The sequence below is a fragment of the Myotis myotis genome, unplaced genomic scaffold (assembly GCF_014108235.1).
Source record: "Myotis myotis isolate mMyoMyo1 unplaced genomic scaffold, mMyoMyo1.p scaffold_m19_p_5, whole genome shotgun sequence".
Lineage (NCBI taxonomy): Eukaryota > Metazoa > Chordata > Mammalia > Chiroptera > Vespertilionidae > Myotis > Myotis myotis.
The window spans coordinates 82,265,564-82,291,206 of NW_023416357.1; the positions used below are offsets into that span (position 1 = coordinate 82,265,564).

At 41.9% G+C, this 25,643-nt stretch overlaps 1 protein-coding gene across 3 annotated transcripts; it reads left to right on the top strand.

Moving 5' to 3' along the window:
* The first annotated feature begins 1,830 nt into the window (after window positions 1-1,830).
* YWHAG (tyrosine 3-monooxygenase/tryptophan 5-monooxygenase activation protein gamma) lies at window positions 1,831-24,674 on the top strand. Of its 3 annotated transcripts, none has more exons than XR_004967444.1 (3): window positions 1,831-2,147; window positions 20,802-24,129; window positions 24,242-24,674. XR_004967444.1 is itself a non-coding variant. In XM_036308437.1 (3 exons), exons 1-2 carry the CDS (start codon window positions 2,061-2,063, stop codon window positions 21,456-21,458), a joined length of 744 nt encoding a protein of 247 aa, XP_036164330.1. In that variant the 5' UTR covers window positions 1,831-2,060; the 3' UTR covers window positions 21,459-21,468; window positions 24,242-24,674. The 3 variants fall into 3 exon arrangements, 2 of the variants coding, with proteins under 2 accessions (XP_036164330.1, XP_036164329.1); XM_036308437.1 differs by having other exon boundaries at window positions 20,802-21,468; XM_036308436.1 differs by lacking the exon at window positions 24,242-24,674 and having other exon boundaries at window positions 20,802-24,186.
* Window positions 24,675-25,643: the final 969 nt, after the last annotated feature.

The window sequence follows — 25,643 nt, forward strand, 5'->3', positions numbered from 1 at the left end:
TAATAATAAAAGTTAGGCCTCGGCCCTAACCGGTTTGGCTCAGTGGATAGAGCGTCAGCCTGCGGACTTAAGGGTCCCAGGTTCGATTCCGGTCAAGGGCATGTACCTGGGTTGCGGGCACATCCCCAGTGGGGGGTGTGCAGGAGGCAGCTGATCGATGTTTCTCTCCTATCGATGTTTCTAACTCTCTATCCCTCTCCCTTCCTCTCTGTAAAAATCAATAAAATATTAAAAAAAAAAAAAGAAAAGAAAGTTAGGCCTTGACTGGTGTGGCTCAGTTGGTTGAGTATCTTCCCATGCACCAAAGGATCACCAGTTCAATTCCCGGTCAGGGCATACGCCCTGGTTTAGGATTTGATCCTGTGCAGGAGGTAGTCAATCAATGTTTCTTTGTTGCAAGGATGTTTCTCTCTCTCTCCCTTCCGCTCTTTCCAAAATCAATTTAAACACACACACACAACACATTCCAAATTCCTGAGGGCAGGGTCCCATGCCCTCTCCCCCTAGCATCTAGCGTAGAGCCTGGAATATTCCCTCAGACACTCCTTCATTCTGGGTTCTCATACACACTTAACATCCCTTACTTTATATTTTTACTCCTTATCACTTTCTAACATACTCTACATACAGGGGTGGGCAAATGTAGGTTTGCAGTTTGAGTACATGAGTTTATTCTTGTATTATTAGTATTTTATTATTTATTTGTACAACTGTAGATATATTTTTGCCCACCCGTACTTATATCCTGCCTATTTTGTTGAATAGGGTGTTGTTATTGTTGTTGTTTTTGTTGTTCACTGCTGTACCCCATTGCTTAGGACAGTGCTGGAACACAGTAAGTGCTCAATATCCGCTGAATCAATGAAGTAAATAAAATGTCAAAACTACGGGCTGTATGAGCTACATGGAATGTCAAAAAGGGAAGCACACGAGCAAGAATGTGTCAGCTTGACCTCGGTGGAGAGCATTGGTTAACTCCAGACACAGCCCAGTGATAAGCAGACAGGAGGCTCTCACTAACAGAATCTGTAACACTCCATCCTGGAGAGGAAGGAGGGCTTCCCAGGGGTCAGCCGGCAGACAGCTGCATCCTTTCTATAAATTAACCAGTACGCCTGGCCAATATTTACCCTTTCATGTTTTCACCTCATCAGATCCAAAAACCTCAAGGTGAGTTGGGGAACTGGAATCTTGTGAGGGAGGGTAACAGTTTAGCTCCTTAATTCACCTACCCCAGGGGAGGGCATTACCTTGACAGTCTGGATCTACAGTAGACGAGCCCCCTCACCGGTGAACCACCTTGGCCAACTGCTTGACCTCGGAGACCAGGCCCAGGGCTGAGGCCCTGGCCCTTCACCTTTGTAATTTCCTGGAGAATATGGGGCGGGGCCGTGAATCAGCACTAGCTCGGGCTGAAGCAGCCTTCGTCCCCACCAGGGGTCCCCAGCGGCCGCGGAATTACAGCCCATCCTCTCCCTGCGGTTGCGCGCTATGACCACTGGGAGATGTAGTGTTGACCGCCCCTTTGTCCTTGATCTCTCCAATGTATCACCTCGCCGGTGGATGAACTACAACTCCCAGGGGCCCAGGCGCCGGGGGCCTGGCAGGGCGGGGGCCTGAGGGGGGAGGCGGGGAGGCATCTGGAGAAGCTGGGGCGCTGGAACCGGGGTGCAGTGAAGAACCGCGGGTGTTGAGAGGCAGAGAGGAAGGAAGGGACACCCTAAAGGCGGCGGCGAGCTGATTTGGGGAGGGGAAGCCCGAGAAGCGGAAGAGCTGGGGCGGAGCCTGGCGGCGTGCGTGAGTGGGCGGGCCCTGTGCGTCACGCGGCGTGGGCGGGACCGCAGGGGGTTGTCCGTCCGCGGCACGCACTGCAGTCGCAGCCGCTTCACGCCCGTTCCCGCGGTTGCAACTCGAGCTGCAGCCTTCGCGCCGCCTTCATCCCCTCAGTCACCCGCTGCGTGGTCGGCCCCTCCGGCACACGGCTCCAGCCGCGCCGCAGCCGCCTTCTGAGCCCTCAGGCCTCCCCGGTTTTCTCGCCCGGCCCGACCCAGCCCGCGAAGATGGTGGATCGCGAGCAACTGGTGCAGAAAGCCCGGCTGGCCGAGCAGGCGGAGCGCTACGACGACATGGCCGCGGCCATGAAGAACGTGAGTTCCTCCTCCCCTCCCCCGCATCGCCCCAAACCCTTCGCAGACGCGTGGACGACCCGTGGATTAGTCGCCTGTGGTGACTGCAGGGCCTTCTCGCTCGCTAAGCGGACAGGGGAGGGTCCCGATAGCGAATGTGGGGACCCGGATTGTGACGCGGCCTCTCCCAGAGTGTCCCCCAGGCCCGATGGCGCGGCCTTCTAGACCCTCCCCGGGCTAGGGCGGGGTTTGCGGGGCTGATCTCTGAAGTGGGGTCTCTGCCCCCCGCGTCTCCAGGGCTGCTGGGGGCCCCAGCGGGGGTCTTGCGCATCCTTTGTGCCCCACTTCCCCTCCTCCCAGCCTTGGCGTGGGGGCGGGGGACCGCATGGATGCGGTTCCTCTTTCTCTCCCTGGTGTCTGGGCGGCGCCTCTCGCGTTCACTCGGCTCGGCTCCGGGTTTCTTAACATCTTCCCCTCTTCCTCCCCCGCCCCTCCCCGTCCTCCCCGCTGCCCCTCCCGACAGATCCCGTAGAACCTCCCTGAGGAAAATGTAGGCTTCCCCGAAAACCCGGGCTCAGTGGTGCAGAATCGAAACCTTCCCCACGTTTTTCTTAACAAAAGCATCCTTCTCCATTTCCCAAAGCAAAGTCCTCGTGCTGTTAGGAAGGGGGGCACGATTGTTCTCGACATGTCATCTCCATTTTTTCCGAATGTTTTGTATTGAAAACGGTAGGTATTGTCTTTAAAATAAAGGTTGTGAATTTATCTGACTGGTTCAATTTGTGACATATGCTGTTTGTTTTTTAAATACAGGCACACATCTGTTGAAATTCCTATTAAGTTGAAAAAAAATATTCTCTCTAACCTGTTATTGCAAACAAAGCGGTGGTGGGAGGCAGTATCAAGTCATTCCAGAAGATTCTGCATTTGTCATATTGCAGAGAGCCTAGACTGGGTGGAGGCTGGGAGGAGTTATTTTAAATGGGAAAAAGTGTTTTTAAAAATTTTTTTTGTTTTGTTAGATAAATCTAAGGCTTGAGCAGAGAACACACAAGCTAGCACATCTTCATGCTAGTGAAAAGGGAATACTGGTCTCCAGTTGTCTGCAGATTCCTGCCTGTATTGCACCATTTTGTCAGTAACACTACGTTTATCTAATGGGCTGTCAACGAATTTGATATTAGAGGAGGGGGAAGGTATTGAGCATTATTAAATGAAACATGGAAAATTAACCCAATTAACGATTTAGGTCTCCCAATATCTTAATATTTAACTTCCTACCTTATGTAACAAAGATTTTAAAAATGCATCTTTAGTGTGAAGTGGATTTAGATGTGTAGCATGCATGTTAAAATCTTTTTAACAAAGCAGTATAGGTATTACAGATTACTAAATAACTACGAATTCACAAAAGATAAGCTGATGCCTTTATATTTAAGTCAGCTACATGAACAAAATTTTATTTCATTAAGCAAGACAATTGGTTCTGAAAGTGGGAGGACCAATGAATTAATATATTGCCACAGTTGCTATCCTAAAACATTTTAAAGCTCAAATGACAAAAGTTGCATTTTTAATAGTTAAAAATATTGGAAATATATTATTATTTAGACTCTTCTAATTTTTCCGTACTTCTAGTTTCACAGAAAAGCGAGTGACCTCCCACCTATATCCAAAGCAACCCAGTGATGTCACACAATGACACAGAGGCTGCAATGCACCTAAGGGCTGGTAGGGAGTATGCAAATGGCATTTGTCCAAGGTAATGCAGAAATTAGCAGATAAGCCAGGTGGAATTGAACACTTCATCTTCCTGCAGATGAGGATTAGTGCAAAAAATAATTTTATTTACCCTTACACATGCAGGTCAGTGACCTCTAGATAGGCCTATTCATTTTCCTATTTCTAGTTTTCTCATAAGAGTGTATAAGACATTTGTATTTTTAAACATTCATCTCACCATTAAAATGGGACAGTGATGGAATAAAGATAGAAATTTTAAACAATATATTTTTTGATCATAGTGCAGGAATGGGCTGTATATACTTGGGTTTATTGCCTGTTATTAACTTGGCAGGTTTAAAAACCTTAACAAAATATGACTTCCCACTCGGTCATTTTCAGTAAATGTTAGGGAATATTATGTTACAAAACACTCGGTTGGGATTGGAAAAGTTTTCTTTTGCTATATTTATGCTTCTGCTCCTTGATGGAGTTGGAGGAAAAAACACTGTCAAATAAAGCAGACTTCTTTTCAAACCTGTTTACTGTGACTTTGATGAAGTAGGTTTACCTTGAACCTCATTTTCCTCATCTGTAAAATGGGTCAATACCTACTTGAAAAAGTTGTAAGGATTAAATAAAGGCAGTAGGTGCTCAAAATGGAAACTATTTATAAAACTTTGTGGTTTTGGGTGTGTTTGTTTTTTAATAAAAGTCATCTCATGGGGAATTTGGAAAGTACTGGAAGATAAAAAGAAAATACTCTGTCCTACATGTTAGAGGGATTTATTTGCATTTAATGAAATTATTCTAGTAATAGCACTGTTGGGATCTGTGCAGAGTGGTAGTTGTATGTGGATAACCAGGCTAGAAATAATATGCAGTATTTTGGAAAGGAAGAAAAAGGGAAATTTAGTCTTCTAAGACAAATGTGCAGTCTTGCATTTAAGAAGACAATGAACACCTAAATGTTTCCTACTGATAAGACAGTGCTGTCTTGTCCTTTGGATTTTAATGGCCAGGAAGTTAATGTTCTAAGCAGGCTACTAGTATTTGCCTGGGGTGGGTGTAGAGAAAAAGGTTCTGGGCTACTAATTTTAAGTCACTGGGTTAAGCAGTTTAACTCCTGTGTGTGGGTGGGGCATTGGTGACAAGAGGCTACCTTAGTTATATTTTAAGTCTTCCTAGTAGAATTGATAGACTTTAAAATTCTTGCTATCTGAAATACTGTTTTTCCTATTAGCTCTTCCAGGAGGCTAGATCAATAGCCATTATCTCTAATGGAGTAATGACACCTCTGGACTCTTCAGAGGTGGAGTTCTGCCAGCCATTATTCTGAGTCATGTGGTTTCAATTGTTCTCTTCTTGGGAGTGGAAAGAATACAGATAACAATTTGCTTTTTATGTGTTATCCTTCCCAATAACTGAAATGAATGTTAACTGCTTTTTGTAATTATTTAAAAATTATATTGAGATAATGATGTTGCTAAATGTACATCTTCATTAATCTTTTGGAGTAACTGCTGATCCTGGGGAGGATTTTATCCCTTAATACTTATTTATTTATTACACCAAACTCTAAATTATTTTTTTTAAAAGTGGAGAAAATGACCTTGCCTTTTTAAAAAATTCTTTATTGTTTAAAGTATTACAAATGTCTCCTTCCCCCATCGACCTTGCTTTTATTGAGGTAAAAGTCACATAACAAACTAATCATTTTCTTTTCAAATTTTCTTATTCATTGCTTTTTTAGAGAGAGGGGAAACCAGGGGTGAGTGGGGGGCTCTAACTAACTGAACTGTCTTGCCAGGGCACAAATTAACCATTTTCAAGTGTACAATTCAGTAGCATTTAGTATATTCACAATGTTGTATAACCATCATCTCTAGTTGAAAAAAATGAGAAAATGTTATCTTTAAAAGTGATGGTGGTCTGGCTGTCGCTGACTGCATTTCGAAACATGACTGGTTCAGGAATGTGTCAGTAATGAAGTACAACAGCAAAGCCAGTGGTAATCAGTATCCCTTTGTCTTTGTTTTCTAACTTCTGAACCTTTTCAGCATAAATTTTTAAAAAATTACAGAGCTTAAAAACTTACCCAAATAAATAAGAAAATTTTACCTGAAATCAGAGTAAATTATTAACTTTGGAGATCATAGAAATTTTGCTGGTGTTGTTATGTCTCATTTTCCACCCCAAGGCTGACTTTGTTACAGATGATTTCCCTGTTGTGTGGTAGCAGCCCCCTAATGAACCTACGCATTACTGAGAGCGGTGAGCTATTCAAACATGGGATTCTTACCTGATGGGATTCCCATAAATAAGATGTTAAATGCAGTGGCTAGATGATTCTAAACCTGCCAGAAGCTTCTTCTCATCCCCATGTCACTAGCCCTAACCCTTTTATTTGGCAGGGCATTTTTCTGTATTTCTACCAGATTTCAAGGGATGTGAAAGAAAAGAAAAGACTACTTTATACGTTTAATAGTCAAGGGTGGGGGGCAATTACCACTATATAAACCACTATCTTTTGTCTTATTTTTTAAACTCTTTTTTTATTTTAATGTTACGAATTTATGAATTTGAATAGTTAAGTATAAGTTACATGAAAAGTAATCAACAAAAATTCCCAAAAGAAAACTTTAATTTTTAAGGTAAATGGTTAAATAACTGGTCTGGTCCCATGAATTTGCAGAAACAATAAAAATTGTAAATCTTAAAGAGTTTGCATGAGTTTTTCTTCCTTCCTTTTGAAAGAACTGCTCAGCAGGTGTGGCTCAGTTGGTTGAACATCATCCCATGCACCAAGAGGTTGCCAGTTCTATTCCAGTCAGGGCACATGCCTGGGTTTGGGGCTTGATCTCCGGTAGGGGGCATATATTAGGCAGCTTATCCATGTTTCTATCTCTTTCCCCCCCCCCCCCTCTCAAATCAATAAATATATCTTTTTTTAAAAAATAAATGAACTGCTTAAGTCTAAACTAAATTTTCATCAGCATTTCACTTGTAAGGATGTGTCCCAAAGCGGTAGCTTTTTCTTTACCTTGAGTTGAATACTCTTAATGTGCCACAAAGTTTTAGTTGGGTTGTGAACAGGTAAATAGAAATGAGTGTTCTTACATAGATTTTATTTTTTATTTTTTAATAAATCTTTATTGAAAGTATTACATATGTCCCTTTTTTTCCCATTGCCCTCTCCTATCCCCTTCCCCCCAAGCCTTCACCACCCTATTGTCTGTGTTTATGGGTTATGCATATACTCATGAATTCATTGGTTGGTTCCTCCCCCCCACCCTCCCCCATTACATAGATATTAAAAATTTTTTGTTTTTCAATTACAGCTTACATTTAATATTTTATATTAGTTTTAGGTACACAGCATAGTGGTTAGACAGTCATATACTTAGAGTGTTCCCCCAACATTTCTAGTACCCACCTGGCACCATATATAGTTACTACAATATTGACTATATTTTCTATGCTGTATTTTACATCATGACATACATTGATTTTTAACATGACATTTAAAACATTTCCAAATAAACTCCGGTCTTATTTTCTTTGGAATTGCATCATATTTTTTGGAGAGATCCAAAGCCAGACTTAGTGAGCAGAGCCTAGGTGTAGTGTCCTTAATGACTCTGGTACTATAACCGGGCGTCAGAGCTGGGAATATGACAGTGACAGCAGTGGGCAGCTGAATATGTAATGACAGTAGTAGCTCGAGAGGAATCCCTTGTCCACCCTCCCCCACAGCTGAGTGGCGAGCAGCTGCAGTGTATGGAGAAGTGAGAGAAGGCTAAGAGGCCAGGAGAGGAAGGCTTTTACGCCCCGTTGCCCTCTCCCACCAGGTTTGCTTTGGAAGATCATTGAAATTTCTTTAGCTTTCTGAAAGGAATTATAGCATCATATTTAAATAGCCTCTATCTAGGAAACAAAGTTGCCTAAGGTGCCAGTACTTTAAAGATGCAGAGATAAGCTTAAATTTTTTTTTTTTAACTGAATTGTTTCACTTCGGTACCATTCATTTCAGTATAATGCTCCTTCTGTAGCAGTTTAACATGAAATAGTGAATGAGTATGTCTTTGTAGTGGAGGCCCAGCATGAATAGTAGCTAGGCAAACAATCCCATACTCCCTGCAGTACACTTGTACATTAGGCCTGCCCAGTATGGGTACACTGTGGGGATGGTTGTTATTTCCAAATCATACTTCAGTTTTCACGTATGAACTACATCTGGTCTTTTCTAACTACATTTGTATAGTAGAAATAAAAACTCTCAAGTTTAGACACTAGAATTTTTTTCTTCTAGGCTGAAAATGACAATCCAGAAGGGCAAGGAGAACTAACAGGATAGGAGAGGAACAATAGTAAAGAGCATTCTGAGGAAAGCAAAGCAAGTGAGCAGGGAAGGACTATTCTAGAATATCTTAAATTTTGGGATGCTGTGATTTTTCTAAGAGCCTGGTTTTTGGAAGGCTGTCATCAATGGGACTGACTACTGATGATTAAAATGTCTGGCATTTTAGGGTGCTAGAATTTTTTTGGGGGGGGGGAAGACAAGTATTATCACCATAATTCCCCATGGACAGATACTGCCATCATGTCTTTTTCTACAGGTTTAGGCTTGCTTTTGTACATTGTCTTTTTCCCTTAAGATTTCAAGGATATTTTCTTCTTCTGTCATTAGTATTTTCATTGGCTGAATAATTCTATAGGTGTGTCATAATTTAATTATTTTTTTGTTTAGCATTTAGACTGTCCAAATTTATAAATAAAACTTCCATGGCCTTCAGTCCCCAAGCCGACACTCTATCCACTGAGCCAAACTGGCTAGGGCTATTTTGTTCTTTAGATTCCAGATATAAGTGGAATGAAGGGTCCTGGGTTCGATTCCAGACAAGGACACCTATCTTGGTTACAGGCTCCTGGCCCTGGTTGGTGGCATGCATGAGGCAGCCAATCTATGTGTCTCTCTTACATCGGTGTTTCTCTCTGTCTCTCCCTCTCCCTTCCACTGTCTCTAAAAATCAATGGAAAAAATATCCTCAGGTGAGGATTTAAAAAAATAAAAATAGTGTACTAAAAAAAAACTTCCATGAATATCTTTGTGACTAAAGCTCCCAAACCGTTTAGATATTAGGACAGAGACCCAAAAGAATTGCTGAAAGAATAGCTAAGAATTTTTAAGGATCTTGAAACCATCACTAGTACTAGGTATGATCTCTTAAAAGTTTTGAAAAAAATGTAATTGTTGGAGTAGATATTATACACACATGGTTCAAAATTCAAGGATGCCCTACCACTCTATCAGTAGAAATAAAAGGTTCAAATGGGGGAAAGCGTGACTGCTAGCTTATTTGTGGCAAGTCTCCCTTTTTCTGCTTTCTGGTGATTAGAATGATTGCCTTAAAAAACTAATATGGAGCCCTGGGTAGTGTGGCTCAGTTGGTTGGAGCATCTAGTACAGTGGTTCTCAACCTTGGTTGCACATTAGAATCACCTGGGAATCTTTAGATTCCTCATCAAGGATGAGGCCCAGAAATCAGGATTTAAAAAAGATTCCCAGGTGATTCTAATGTGCAGCCAAGGTTGAGAACCACTGATCTAGTACATCAGTCAGGGCACAGGCCCAGGTTTCAGGTTCAATCCCTTGTGTGCCGGAGGCAACTGATTTATGTCCTGTCCTTCCCCCTCCCCCATCAATAAAAATTTTAAGGAAAAAACAACTAATGTAGAGACTTTAAAGTATATACAAAATAAAGTGAATTGGTATAATATGCCTTCATATAACCAGGTTCATTATTTGTCAGCACATTGGCCAATACTGTACCTACATACTTTCCTAACTCTTGCAGCCCATTTGGGATTTACCATCTTGGAACATGGCTTTTTATCCAACTAAAATTACTCCTATTTGCCACAAATGCTCAGATTACCAGCAAGATTTCTACATTCAGATTTGGCAACTGAAAAGTATAGTTTCTTGCTTGAAGCATTTAATCCAGATGGCAGATAATTTAATTTTTCCTTGATTTTTAAGAAGAGTGCTTCCTTAAGTTGACATCCAAGTGCTGCTTACCCTCAGCTTTTACTCTCAAGAGGGGTTGGTTGAAAGGCTGGGTGGGCCACTAACTGTGTTAATCTTGAGGAAAAATACTCCGTTTCTCTGCATCATGTGTAATGTCCCACTGTATGTAGTTGTGAAAAGATCATAGGACTTGGTGGTGTCAGAAAAACTCAGGTGCTCAGCTAGCTTTCCTCTCATCTCAGACCTTGGGTGAGGCCTTGAATATGTCATGGAAGTTTCATGACTCTTCTAGAATGTCCCTCTTGCTGGAATGTTTTTCCCTTCTGTAATTTTTATCCAGGGTGACTGCTGTTGGTTTTTAAAAACACAGCTAAAGTTGTTACTTTCTAATTAAAATATTCCCTAAGCTTTTCAGGAATAGTTCTGCTATCTTAAGAACACCTCTGTGACTGATACTCTAACATGAATAAGCGTGTTTCCTCCTCGGGGAGTTTGCATCAGCACAATGTGGTGCAGTGCGACACACATGCAGGATGTTCAATGAATGCTCGATGAATTACCTGCTCAGGAGTAGCTTTTAAGTATATTTTCCTTGCCATCAGACTCAGCATAGTCTCACTGGTGGCTGGTTTATAACAGTGGAAAGATACAAAGCTAGATTGGCACAGGGAAAAAATGCTTAGGGTGAAGATCAGAGTAAATCAGGCGCAAGCTTTCAAGGGTTCTCAGAGTCACACAGGAAGGACATATGTCTGAAATGTATAACGAGGAAACTTTTTTTTTGTTAATCCTTGCCTGAGGGTATTTTTTCCATTGATTTTCAGAGAGAGAGAGAGAGAGATGAGAGAGACACATTGATTGACTCCCACACATTCCCCAAGCAGGGCTATGAATCGAACCTTCAACCCAGGTTCATACCCTTGATTGGGAATTGAACCCACAACCCTTTGGTGCACAGGGATAGAGCCTGCAACCTGGCTATGTGCCCTGACTGGGAATCAAACCATGACCTCCTGGTTCATTGGTCGCCGCTCAACCCCTGAGCCACAGAGGCTGGGCCCAAGGAAACTCTTGAGACTCAGTGTCCAACAGTTGTTTTGGGGCTGGTCACATAGGCACTCTCTGCCCATCACAGCAAACTTTGAGACTTCTAGAAGGAAAACAGGTGTTTAAAGTAAATCACATTATTTGCACAGTTTAGGGACAGTGAGCCATTCTTATCGGGAATGGTGGGAACTCTTCTAAAATCCAAGTTCTCAGATGCCAGCCAAAGGTCAGTTTTGCAAGTAGACTTTTCTAACGATAGCAGTCTTGAGCCCATCTTGTTTACTCTTTTCTGCACAGAAAAGTTTAAGGTATTTCACTCAGATATGAGTAAACAGGTCATCTCCAGACTACATGATTAATTGTATTCAAGCAGAACAGAGTCACATTTATTTACAATGGTTATTTCACTGCCCACACAGTATATAGACACCATGTTCATTACATACACACTGTCATGTCATCTTATTTCTTCTGTTTTTAGTGTGGGGTGTTCATATGTAGTAGTCACTGCATTTACCTTTTTCATGGCTTCTTGGCCCTTTCAGGTGATAGTATTCCAAACCTAGGAGGACAAAAAATGCATGAAGGGGCCAAATATTATACCTAGTGTCTAATAGCTTTTTTGTTTTGTTTTTAAACTCACTAAAAAGAGTTTTAGGTTCACAGTGAAATTGAGTGGAAAGTGGAGTTCTCATATACCCTCACAGCCTTTCCCCCCCTTTCAGCATCCAAGTGGTACATTTACAATCAGTGTACCTACATGACATGTCATTATCACCTCAAAGTCCATAGTTTACATTAGGATTCACTCAGTGGTGTCCATTCTATGGATTTTTACAAGTTTATAATGACATGTGTCATACAGAATAGTTTCACTGCCCTACAAGTCCTTTTTTCTCCTATCTTATTTTTTGAATGTTAACTTCAGTTCTTTGTGGAGATTTTCAGCTTTCTTAAATGTGCTTTATGTTTACCACCATAACTGCTATTTTGTAGCATCTACAGTAGATTCTGCAAGATATAGAAATACATTTTAAATGTAGTAAGTTAATTTAAGAAGATTAAACATTTAAAGTTCTATTTGTTATGGTTTAAGGTGTTCTTGATGTGATGGGTAAGTTGAATTTGTGAATGACTTAGTGCTTTAAGACTTAGGGTCAGAAAGCCATCTAAATACCTTTCCATAATCTCAGGGGTTGTTAATCTTAGAAAAGAGTTCTCTCCTCAATTCTTAGGGAAGAACAGTTGACACTAATTAACTAATGTCTAATTCCTTCGTTTCTGGGATTTGGGGAGTTATATTTCTTAAACTGTTGGTGGGAATAACAGATTTCTCTAGCCTTTTTATTCATAGCTCTTTTTAAAAAATATATATTTTTATTGATTTCAGAGAGGAAGGGAGAGGAGAGAGAAACATCAGTGATGAGAGAGGATCATTGATAGGCTGCCCCCTGCATGCCCCACTTTGGATACTGAGCCTGCAATCTGAGCATGTGCCCTGATGGGGAATCGAACTGGGATCTCCTGATTCGTAGGTCAACGCTCAAATACTGAGTTACACGGGCCGGGCTACTCATAGCTCTTTATCTTCAACTCACTAAAAGAACTTTGAACTTTAGCTACTATTGTAAGAGTTGAGAAGAGAGGAGCCTCAATTTTGTTTTTAAGCAGAACATACAATACTGCAACATACAAGCTTTCCACATTTTCCAATACCCATGACAGTAAATTTGGAGACCGTTATTTGTAAATGCTGCATTCTTATAAACAATTCAGTAACTGTTTTGAAAAACATTACTTCCCTTCCCAAATGATGTATATCTCACGAATTCCCACATTGAATAGTTTTTAGACACGGGGAATTTTTTTGTCCTTTTAAAAAATTAACTAGTATCTTTTGATCGTTAAAAGTAGTATAGTTGTGATCTTTATTTTAATGTAAAAGTCATTCTCATACAAGTCATTTTGAACTTAAGGATTTTTCAAAATTCTGACTTAAGGTTTTTAGAGAAACCTTGCTTTCCTTTGAACAGACTTTTTAGAGTTAAAGGCTGTTGCCTCTGATTCAGTTTCTCAGTGGCAGAGAACATCTGAGTATGTTCCAAATGTGGTTGAGTTACTGTATCTAAAGGTGATACTGTTATTTCATAATCTCCATGTTCCAGTTTGTCTGAGGCAACTAGACAAACTTTACATGTGCACAAATTGCTACCTTTGGATTCTGCAACCAAACTTTATTTTCAGTATGAGAGCTAATTGTATATAGTATACTGGTGAGGTAATTTGAGCTTTAAATAGTTGCTAGCTCTTGAAATAAGGGTAGCATGATTTAGGGGAAAGGCCAGGACTCTGTCTCTGGCTCCTTGCATGGAAGACATTTATCAGTTTGCAATATAGACAGTTAGTCTTCTGTATCTGCACATTCAGTGAATATAGGCTAGAGTCCTGTGATATGTTGGCCCAAGGCCTACAGAAAGCCAGTCTGGGGAATTTTTTTAGATATATGATACTAAAGTTTACGGAAAGAAAGTCGTGTAAGGTAGATAAGGAAGTTTCAGCTTAGAATAGAGCACAGGATAAAAAGGAGAAGAGATACTTGATATAGGAAGATAAGTTTGGAGATTAAGAAATTTAGGGGCTTCCTAGGTGAGAATTAAAATGAAGGAAAATTGCCCTAACCTTGGCCTGTGGACTGAAAGGTCGCAGGTTCGATTCCAGTCAAGGGCATGTACCTTGGTTGCAGGCACATCCCCAGTGGGAGGTGTGTAGGAGGCAGTTGATCGATGTTTCTCCCTCATCGATGTTTCTAACTCTCTATTCCTCTCCCTTCCTCTCTGTAAAAAAAAAAAAAATTAATAAAATATATTTTTTTAAAAAGATTTAAAATGAAGGAAAATTATTCAAGTTATCCTCTAAAGTAATTGCTCACATCTCTATAGCACTTGACTGTGTCAAGAGCAGTTTATATCTTTCATCTGATATACCCTCACAATAACCTTATGAAACAGGCAGAGGCCTCTGTTTTACAGATAAGCAGACTGAGGCCAGTAAGATGACATATCTTGCTCCCAAGGTCACTTAGTAAATGGTGAGACTGTGAAAACTCCAGTCTTCTGGGATATTGGAACATATATATCAGAAATCAACAGGAATGGCAATGGCCGGAGGCTAAGAATAGTGTGTCTCCAAAGCCTAGAATATATAAAGAACTGGATGTGAGATGACAAGCCTCCTTATTCAGGAGAAGAGGTGTTTCTATAAGGGGATGTGGTAGGGGATCATGGAGCAGAAAGCACCTTTGTCCTGGTTTCCTTCTGCTTTGAAGTCCAGTATACCAAACCCAATCTCCCACTCTGTGGTCTGTAGCACTTAGGTCATGTCTGGTAGAGGTACTGGTGTTCTCTAGCATTATAATGGAGAATTAGTAATGCATAGTAAGAGGTTAACATAAAAACTGATCAGTTTAGTAAATATTTGTATATTACTTGCTGGATATTGTGAAAATTAGCAAAGTATGATTCATTTAAAGGACAAAGGATGAGTTACAATAAACTAATAAAAATGATTTAGTTTACATTTTGATTTAATTATTTTTGAGAGATACTGTTTAAAAATTTTTTAAATACGTTTTTATTGATTTCAGGGAGAGGAAGGGAGAGGAAGAGAAGGATAGACACAACATCAGTGATAAGAGAGAATCATTGATTGGCTGCCTCCTGCATGCCCCCTACTGGGAATCATCGCCTGCAACTTGGGCATGTGCCCTGACCGGGAATCGAACCGTGACTTCCTGGTTCATGGGTCTGCACTCAACCACTGAGCCACACCAGCTGGGCCTGAGAGATGCTATTTAAATTACACAACAAGTTTCAATAAGCTTAGCCCTTCCCCACCCCACCCCCTTTATAAAGGTGTAAATGATTCATTCATAGAAAACAAGTCTCTTGGCATCCCAGCAGAACCCCCTCCCCTCCATAGTTTAACAGATCTTTTGGATTATATCCACCCTACCCTTCACATCTGTAAGTAATAAGTTGCTGTATAAATGCTATGGTTGAGCTTCACAGGAAACAGTGAGGCCTCTAGAGAGTGGCCAGTTTTAACTGGAGGTGGAAGGAGAGAGGGGGAAGATTTCATAGGGGACATTAGTATAAACTTGGTTCTTAATAATTGTGTAAGTATTTTCCAGACAGGAACACTGGAAAATAGTCTAGGCAGGGGCAGAAGTATGAAGTGTTTTGCAATTAATGTTACAGCTGGAGCACAGGCACATTAGAGGGTCAGGCAAGGGGACCGCCTAATCTGCTGTAAAACTTAGGAAATAGTGAATGATCTGAGTTTCTTGATTTTGTGATTGACTTAGTATACACCAGTTTAGATATGATAGTTAACTAGACAAATAAAAATGTAACCTCATGCCCTAGCCGGTTTGGCTCAGTGGATAGAGTGTCAGTCAGCCTGTGGACTGAAAGGTCCTGGGTTTGATTCCGGTCAAGGGCACATGCCCAGGTTGTGGGCTCAGTCCCCAGTGTGAGGCATGCAGGGGGCAGCCAATCAATGATTCTCTCTCATCATTGATGTTTCCATCTCTCTCCTCCTCTCCCTTCCTTTCTGAAATCAGTAAAAATATATTTTTTAAAAAATGCAACCTCAGAATAGGAATAAAAAGTAAGACTTTTACCCCCTGTAAAATTTTCTGTTTCATATGGTTGTCAGACACTTGATACTCTATATGGATGGCTCTGATGTCACAGAAATCAAATTATATAAATTAAATGTAGTGTTAGTGATTTGATTTAATTTTTTTATTATATTAGTTTCAAGTGTACAACATAATGGTTAGACATTTATGTAACATGAAATTATCCAAAGTTAATAAATCTAGTACCCACCTGACACCGTACATAGTTATTATAATAGTATTGACTATATTACTTATGCTGTACTTTACATCTTCATGAATATTCTGTAACTACCAATTGGTGCATCTTAATCCCATCATCTTTTTCAGCCAGCTCTTTAATCCCCCTTCCATCTGACAACTATGTACTGTAGCTATTTCCACTTTATTATTCATAATTTTGTTCTCTTTTTCTTAAGTCTTAAACATTTCTTGTAAGACTGTTTTGGTGGTGATGAACTCCTTAAGCTTTTTCTTGTCTGAGAAGCTCTTTATCTCTCCTTTGATTCTAAATGATAGCCTTGCTAGGTAGAGTAATCTTGGTTGTAGGTCATTGGTTGCCATTACTTTGAATATTTCTGGCCAGTCTTGTCTGGTCTACAAAGTTTCTGTTGAGAAATCAGCTGACAATCTTATGGGAGCTCCTTTGCACATAACTATCTGCTTTTCTTCTGGTACTTGTAAGATTTTCTTGTTGTCTTTGACCTTTGGTATTTTAATTATGATGTGTCTTGGTGTGGGCTTCTTTGGGTTCATCTTGTTTAGGACTCTCTGTACTTTCTGGTCTTATTTGTCTATTTCCTTTACCAGGTTAGGGAAGATTTCCTGTCATTATTTCTGCAAATAGGTTTATAATCCCTTGCTTTCTCTTCTCCTTCTGGTACCTGATTAATGTGGATTTTGTTACTTTTTCTTTTAATATGTTTTTATTGATTTCCGAGAGGAAGGGGAAGGAGAGAGAGATAGAAACATCTGTGATGAGAGAGAATTATTGACCGGCTGCCTCCTGCATTCCCCGCACTGGGGATTGAGCCCACAACCTGGGCATGTGCCATTGACCGGAATTGAGCCCAGGACCCCTCAGTCCACAGGCCAACCCTCTATCCACTGAGCCAAACCAGCTAGGGCAGATTTTGTTACTCTTGATATTGTTCCATAGGCCCCTTAAACTAGCCTCACTTTTTAAAAAAATTTCTGACTGGTTTTTTTAAATGGTTTTTATCTCTTTGTGTAAGTTTTCATGGAGTTTATTCTAAGTTCCTTGAGCATCCTTATAACCAATGTTTTGAACTCTATCTGGTAGATTGCTTGCCTCCATTTTGTTTAGTTATTTTTCTGGTGTTTTGTTCTTCCAAAGTATTAGGTGGATCTGCTACATCTCCTAGTCTTGGTGGGGTGGCCTTATGTAGTAAGTGTCCTGTGAGACCCAGTCTGCCTGTTAACCTGAGCTGGGTGTTCCAGGGGTATCCCTTATGTAGGTTGTGTGTATCCTCCTATTGTAGTTGAGCCTTGATTGCAATTGGCAGGTTGGTGGGATTGACCCTCAGGCTAACTGGCTGTGAGGACTGGCCATGACTACAGCAAACAAGCTGTTTTATAAAAACTGACCCTACAGAGTGGATTTCGCCTTGGCAGGGCTCTGGTGCCTGCCAAGTTCACCCTTAGGGTGTGTCATTTATGGAGCTAATTGGGTGGTTCTCTGGTATGGTCTGAAGCCAGCCAGGCATGTTGGTTCTGGGGGTGGCTCTGGTATAGGCCAAATTCAGCTACTGCCTATGCCTGGCCTAGAGCCACCTGGTAGGCGCTACAGAATAATCTGTGGTTGGTAGCTTGGAGGTACCTGGAAGAGAGGCTATGCTATGAACCAAGGCCAGCTGCCACTAGAGCCAGGTGCCACTCAGCAGGAGATACAGGGCATGCTGAGGCCAACTACTGCTTGTTTGAGTTTATAGAACTTTGAGAGGTGTTTTTTTAAAAATCCTCACCAAGGACAGAGGAAGGGCTGGGGCGGGGGGGATGGTGCAGAGAGAAAGAGATGCATCGATGTGAGAAACATTGATTGTTTGCCTTCTGCACATGCCCCAACCAGGGATTGAACCTGCAATCCAGGCATGTGCCCTGACTGGGCATCGAACTGGCATACTTTGGTGCCCAGAATGATGTTCAACTATCCGGCCACTCCAGCTGGGTGACCTTTGAGGGATTTTAGGACAGTCCAAAGCTTGAGCCAGGTCCAGTAGGAACAGTCTGTGAAAGAGGTTCAGGCTAGTGTATGAGGTCTCAAATAATCATCAGGGTGAGGCCAGCAAGTGATATTAGCTAGTTGGATGGAGACAGATTAGGTGCCCACCTGGGAAGGTGCAGCAAAAGAACAGTGGCACCTGCCAGCATTTTGTCTAGGCCAGAGCTGCTCCTCCATCCCATACCCTAAAGCCAGACAATTCATTTCCTTTCCATATGTCCTGGCACTTTTGAGCTGCTGCCCCAGTACTGGAGCTCAGAGCAAGGGAGTGTGTTAGCGAGTAAGTCCATGCCAGACCTTTTAAGAGGAACATCTGGGACTCCAGTAGCCCTTCATCTCACCTCAACTAAATCCCCACTGATTTTTACAGCCATAGATTATGGGGCTGGGACCCCTTGCTTCTCAGGGAGACCTCTGCAGTTAAGATATCCCTCTGGCCCTAAATGGTTTGGCTCAGTGGATAGAGTGTCAGCCTGCGGACTGAAGGGTCCCAGGTTCGATTCTGGTCAAGGGCATGTACCTTGGTTGCGGGCACATCCCCAGTAGGAGGTGTGTAGGAGGCAGCTGATTGATGTTTCTCTCTCATCGATGTTTCTAACTCTCTATCCTTCTCCCTTCCTCTCTGTAAAAAATCAATAAAATATATATATTTTAAAAAGATATCCCTCTGGATTATTTTTTAAATTTTATTTACTTATATATATTTTTAGAGAGAGAGTGGAAGAAACAGATAGAGAAACATCGATGTGAGAGAGACACATCTATTGGTTGCCTCCCGCGTGTGCCCTGAAGAGATTGAGCCTGCAACTGAAGTATGTGCCTTTGACCAGAATTAAACCCAGGATCATTTAGTCCATGGGCCGACTCTCTATGCACTGAGCCTAACCGGCTAGGGCTCCCTCTGGAGTCTTAATATACGTTGTAATTTTGCCACAATTTAGGTTGTAATTTTGATGTGGTCATGGGAGAAGGTGAGCACCACATTCATTTACTCTGCCATCCTGACCAGAGTTCTCAATGTGCTATTGCTTTAGTTTTCTCAAGGCAATTAGTCTTTGGGATGATGAAGACCTTTTAGAAAGGCACATATTGAATGAAGCATTAATTCCTATTGGCCACCTCAGTTCAAAAGTACTTTGTTCACCTCTCCACTCTTTTGTATTGCTAATTGTATTCAGTCAAACACTATAACAAATATGTGTTCCCCAAGTTTCTAAAATCTCAGTTCCATGTTCCCAGTTTTGACTAACTTTCTGAGGTTTATAATTCATGATCTTAACACAAGAGCAGAAAAGCCTCCTTCTTTCTCAAAAGTCTGCTTGAAGTTGACTCTATATTCTCAACCAGTACTCAAAATATTCTCACCCAGAAGTTTAGCAGACAGGGCAATATTAGAAAGAAGCTGTTATTCTGTTCTTAAGAGAACAGAATCCTAATTTATAAAAACCCAGGGTCCATAACATCCAAAATGACCAAAGGCTCGACCGGCTGGAAGTTAGTGCTGGGTTGCCATGGCGACCCAGCACTGCCACTACTGTGGGCGCCCTGACCAAGCACTGACTGCAGAGGGGGCTGCGGATCAGGCCCGCCTCTCTGATCAGGCCCGTTGATAGGCCGGAGATGCTGACTGGCATAGAAACCAACCAATCAACCAAATCTGGGTGAAGTGTGAGGAGCCAATGGCTGCCTAAGAGGCGAAGCTTTTGACGCTGACTGGCATAGAAACCGACCTGTCAGAACCTAATCTGGGTGAACTACAAAGGCAGAACCTAAGGTGGGGGCTGAGGAGGGGTTTTAAGGGCAACAGCTGTTGGGTGTAAGGTGTAAGAAAGCAGTTCAATTTTTTAATGACCAGTTTGGCAGTATAGTGCATATAGCTGGCTATCAGTCCAGATACAGGGATTATGTATTTTTGTCTGCCAAGAGCATCTCCTGACCAAAAAGGCTCCACCCCCCCACCCCCCCCATTTAAGCAGTCCTATATAATCTGTACTAAAAGGGGTAATATGCTAATTAGACCAGGTCGACCAGCCATCTTCCGGACAAAGCCATGGTGGTGGGTCCAAGGCAGAGGCCGTTTGGGGTGATCAGGCCAGCAGGAGAAAGCAGTTGGGGGCAAGATCAGGCCAGCAGGGGAGGGCAGTTGAGGGGCGAGATCAGGCTGCAGGGGAGGGCAGTTAGGGGTGATCAGGCAGGCAGAAGCAGTTGGGGGCAATCAGGCCAGCAGGAGAGAGCAGTTGGGGGCAAGATCAGGCCAGCAGGGGAGGGCCGTTAGGGGTGATCAGGCAGGCAGAGGCAGTTGGGGGGCGAGATCAGGCCGCAGGGGAGGGCAGTTAGGGGCAATCAGGCAAGCAGGCAGGTGAGCAGTTAGGAGCCAGTGGTCCCAAATTGCAAGAGGGCTGTCCAACTACCGGTGGTCAGACATCCCCCAAGGGGTCCCCGATTGGAGAGGGTACAGGCTGGGCTGAAGGAACACACACACACACACACACACACACACACACACCCTTCCGTGCACGAATTTTGTGCAGCGGCCTACTAGTGGTATATACGAGGTATATAAGCCACCTATACTAGAATTCCCTATGATTGGTGTGTATGTAATGTTACATGAAAGAACTGTTGACCTTTTGCAATTTAGATAAAAATTTGATTTGTCATCTAATAGCTAGACTTGACAGTTCTTCATGGAACAGCTATGTGATAAGTATGTGTCCTTTTATAGGTGTGGAGCAGAGATTCAGGCACCATTGACCCAGTTGCAATTTTTTTTTTTTTTTACTATTGCTCTTTCCACCTCCATCTCCCTTCCATATACCCATACAGCTTGATAACTTCTCTATTAATCATTTTAATCATCTGATGGATGTTTATGTTTTAGCTGTATATGGTTATGATTAACCCAACTGACATCTATACCATAACAACTCTTTATTCTTTTCCTCTTAATAGGTGACAGAGCTGAATGAGCCACTATCCAATGAAGAAAGAAATCTTCTTTCTGTGGCCTACAAGAATGTAGTTGGGGCACGCCGTTCTTCCTGGAGGGTCATTAGTAGCATTGAGCAGAAGACTTCTGCAGATGGTAATGAGAAGAAGATAGAGATGGTCCGTGCTTATCGTGAAAAGATAGAGAAGGAGTTGGAAGCGGTATGTCAGGATGTGCTGAGCCTGCTAGATAACTACCTGATCAAGAATTGCAGTGAGACCCAATATGAGAGCAAAGTGTTTTACCTGAAGATGAAAGGGGACTATTACCGCTACTTGGCTGAAGTAGCCACTGGAGAGAAAAGGGCGACTGTTGTGGAATCATCTGAGAAGGCCTATAGCGAAGCCCATGAGATCAGCAAGGAGCACATGCAGCCTACTCACCCCATTAGATTAGGCCTGGCTCTTAACTACTCCGTTTTCTACTATGAGATCCAGAATGCCCCAGAGCAAGCATGCCACTTGGCCAAGACCGCCTTCGACGATGCCATTGCTGAGCTCGACACTCTCAATGAGGACTCCTACAAGGACTCCACTCTCATCATGCAGCTCCTTCGTGACAACCTAACGCTCTGGACAAGCGATCAGCAAGACGACGATGGTGGAGAAGGCAACAATTAAGGCCCCTCAGGTGGACTGGCAGCGCACGCTGATGCTACTACTGCAGTCTTTATTTTTTTCCCATGAGTTTGGGGGTCGGGTGGGGGAGGGAAAGGGAGGGATGACCTTCCTAGGGAGAAACCCACGACCTGTCCTGTCTTTGATCGCCTCTTTGACATTTTTGCCAAAATACCACTAGTGGAAAGTCAGGCTAGCTGTGCTGGTATTGGAATAGCAGCCTCACACCGGCATATGGACTGTTCTGTAGATTAATGCAAGTGGAGCTGTCTATCTTTAATTTAACTTATTGCTAGATAATAGGATTTTAAAATGAAAAGGAAACTTCAGTGGAATGGCCCTCATTCAGTAAGTTCTGTGGTTCCAGTAAGGATTTTTATGTACATATGCTCTTGTCTTAAGTTTTGGGTACTTTCTATCTCATCTGTATTAGCTGTGCATTTTTTTCAGGGTGTACTCTACCAGACATGGAATAGTTTAAATCCCAAACTGACAGACTTGGAACATAAGGTATATTTATCCTTATGGTTTTTAGGCCTTGCTAGTTTTCTGAAGTCTCTGATTAGATGACAGTATTAACACTAAATTGCAGTTTACAGTATTTCTACATTACAGCCATATGTAACATCAAGCCATTGACTGTGTATTTTTCTTTGCTAGTTATTTTGGCTTTACATCCTTATTCAGCCATATCCAGGTTGGTTATCTCCTAGGCCAAAGGCTTGCCTGAGAAGCATCAAAGCTACTTTAGGTATTGGTTAATAGGTGCTTGGCAGGTGGCTGTGGGATTTTTATCTTTCTTTCCTCTTAAGTCCACCACAAAAGTTATTAATCACTTTAATAGAAACATTAAACACCACAAAAAATAGAGAAAATTCAGGTCTGTATGTCATTTATTGCATTGATATTTCAGAGAAATCCTGATTTGTGAGCCGCCACAGCTCCTTCCTCAGGGATTACGCTGCCGTTTTGCTCTTCACTTGAGTCTTCCCCACTGTACCTTATGCTGATGCCACTCAGTTGGGTTGAAAAGGTGTGGGTTGTAGAAGCTGGGTGGCCGTTTTGAGAAAGTTTGTGGTGCAGTGTGTGAAAATTCAGGTGCTAGAAGCTTACTGGTAGGAAAATCCAAAAGGAAGAGCTCTGTTCATAAACACTCCGTCCGGTTCTGGAAGCCTTGTAAGTGTGTCAGTTTTTCCTCCCTGAAAACACTTTTCCCCCAATCAGTTGTTACAGGAACACAAACTAAAATCATTATCAGATAATAAATACTAAACTCCTATTTGACCAAAACTTTCTCTATATATTTTTTTCTCTTTAACAAAAACATGGACATCAGATTCATTTCTTGTGTAATCAGTGCATGTTTCAGAATTGAAGGAAACCACATTGCTATCCTCACAAATTTGTTTTCATTTAGCCTTAGGTCCTCCATTCTCATTTTGGATAAACCTGTCTGAAAACATGATCTGTTGCATGTGTGTTCAGCCTTTTTTATAAAATCAGTAACTGAATTCCCAAGATAGGTCATGACACCTGACTTGTTCCTTTGTTTTATTTAGGCAAGGAGAGGTATCAGTAATGATTGAGGAAAACTGACACTTGCTTTCGCTAATACCAAAATTGAGCTTACAATTACGAAATGAATACCTTTAACAGAATCCAGGTGACAGTGAAGATTGAATGGTGATGATACTCTGTAACATTGCACAGTTTATCCAGCATGACTTTCCTTAGAAGGTTCCCTTCCTATGCTAGAGTGAAAGTCCCAATTAACTGAATCCTACCAGAAGCTCTGTAAAAGCTCTTTTGCCCTTACAGGGCTCTAAAGTCAATGCCATGGAAGGGAAAAAGATTTGAGGGGGGAGGATAGGTGGGGCTTTCCTTAATTTATCTTCATGTCCCGTGAGCAGTGTTGTGTCCTTGTAGCATTTGGAAATGATTTACTGGAATTACAAAACCTATATATTTTTTTAAATTTTCAGCTTTGGCTCTGGCTGCTTTTTAGAATAATGCAAGATAAAATCATACCTGAGGGCTAAAAATGAAGAGGAAATGGGAGACTTGATATTTAAGCAGCTTGAATGGTTTCTTTTCTTTTCTTTATTTTTAAAGAAATGCACTTGCCTATGATATTGTCTCTCCAGTGAAATGATTATTCCTCCATTACTCTATTGATACAATATTGTGCATGCTAGTGTTGTATTTCTATAAAGTAGCTTGAAATTTATTAACTTATACTGTAGGTGTTATGTATTCCTATGACAAAAAATTAAGTCTTCAAATTTTTTAAAGTTTTTTTAATTTAAGTTTTCCTTTGGGGGTAAAGTTTGCTCTACCAAATAGTGATTGTAACAAATTGATCTGTTTTGGATGTTGCTATAGTGACATGCAGTTATATATTTTGGTTTTTTTTGGGGGGTGGGGCAAAAGAAACACCAGTGTTAGCTTAATCTTAATGTCTGGTGTTTGTCATGGTGAAATTATAACTATTACAGTGTAGGAGAACAATGAATATGTTCTCTGAATGAGCCTTTGTGCTTTTTGTCATGTTATGCAGTGAACTATTTTTAAGGTCTAATCAGTGATTATTTTTCCAACTCCGTGTTTCTCTAAGGAATTATTTCACACACGGACCATTCTTAGCAGTTTTCCTCAGTGATGGAATATCATGAATGTGAGTCATTATGTAGCTGTCGTACATTGAGCAAATAAACTTACAGATCTGACATCAGTGCTGCATAGTTTTACATTATTTAATGAGTTTAAATTTTCCTTTGCTTTTCAAGGTTTGATTGGAGTTGGTATCCTCTCTCTCCCCACTCAAAGAATGAGGTTGGATTCCGGGGAAAAGCGCTTACCGGGAATCAGACACGGGTTTACTGACCTTGAAAAACCATTGCACCTTTTGGACCTTCATTGTTTCTCCTACAAAAAGAGTGCTTTCAACTAGATCTTTGAAGATGGCATACAGTTTGTGAGAAGTGCAAAGACCTTAGTTCGAATCACGGCTCCTCTTGATGTTAGGGCAAATGACTAAACTTCTAAGCCTTGGGTGGTGGGGGTTAGGGGTGGGTGTAAGTCTAAAATTGGGTAATGTGCCTGGTTCAGTATCTTTCAGTTAGGTGCCCAGTATTGTTGAAGATCTCATTATGTGTTTGATGAGGTGGTTCTTTGTACTTACAAATGTTTATAAATATACTAGAGGCCTGATGCGTGAAATTGTGCAGTTGGCGGGGGTGGGAGGTCGCGGTGGGGTGTTCCTCAGCCTGGCCTGTGCCCTCTTGCAGTCTGGGACCCTCAGGGAATGTCCAACTGATGGCTTTAGGCCTGCTCCCCACAGTGAATGGGCCTAAGCTGTCAGTCGGACATCCTTAGCGCTGCTGGCAGCGCGCTGCTGGCAGCGCACCGCTGCCGCTGCACTTAACCTTGCGCTCGCCCACTGTGAGCCCTTAGCTGCGCTCCCCCTGTGGGAGCACACTGACCACCAGGGGGCAGCTCCTGCGCTGAGCGTCTGCCCCCTGGTGGTCAGTGCACATCATAGCGACCGGCCAAGTTGCATATTAGCCTTTTATTATATAGGAGGCTTGTTTTGGACTTTTTAGTCCTTCTGAAGTCGTCAGCAGCCATAGTTAGCTTGCTGTTGCTGATGGCAGCTGTCAGAATGTGTCCACCACCTGAACTGCATCCCTGGTGTATGGGGTGTTCTGCCTTGCTTTTGCTAATACCAAAATTGAGCTTACAATTATGAAATGAATACCTTTAACAGAATCCAGATGACAGTAAAGATTGAATGGTGATGATACTCTGTAACATTGCAGTTTATCCAGCATGATCTACAAAGAGGGCTGTGTCTACAGGAAGGAATGCCAGGGCCAAAGGCTTTCCTCCTCCATCAACTTGGGCTTGCTCCAGCAAAGGAAGGAGAGAAGGGGTAAGGGGCACTGGTTCACACAGTGGAAAAAGATAGCTTTTTAATTTTTTGAGAAATTGTAATTTCTATTTTAGGAATAACACTGTGTGACTAGGTTTTTGCCTATGTAGTCAGTGAATTCACCTATGAATTCATCACTCAAAATCATCTTGAGAGTGCCACTGCAAAGTATAGCTGTGGAAATAGAAATGACCAATGTGCCTAAGGTCTCTCAACTTGCTGGTAAGCCCACGTTGGAGCCCCACCCAATCTTTGGC

Coding starts and splice junctions, on each gene's coding strand:
- YWHAG (XM_036308437.1), top strand. CDS start 2,061: ATGGTGGATCGCGAGCAACTGGTGCAGAAAGCCCGGCTGGCCGAGCAG. Junction 2,148..20,801: donor TGGCCGCGGCCATGAAGAAC/GTGAGTTCCTCC, acceptor TCCTCTTAATAG/GTGACAGAGCTGAATGAGCC.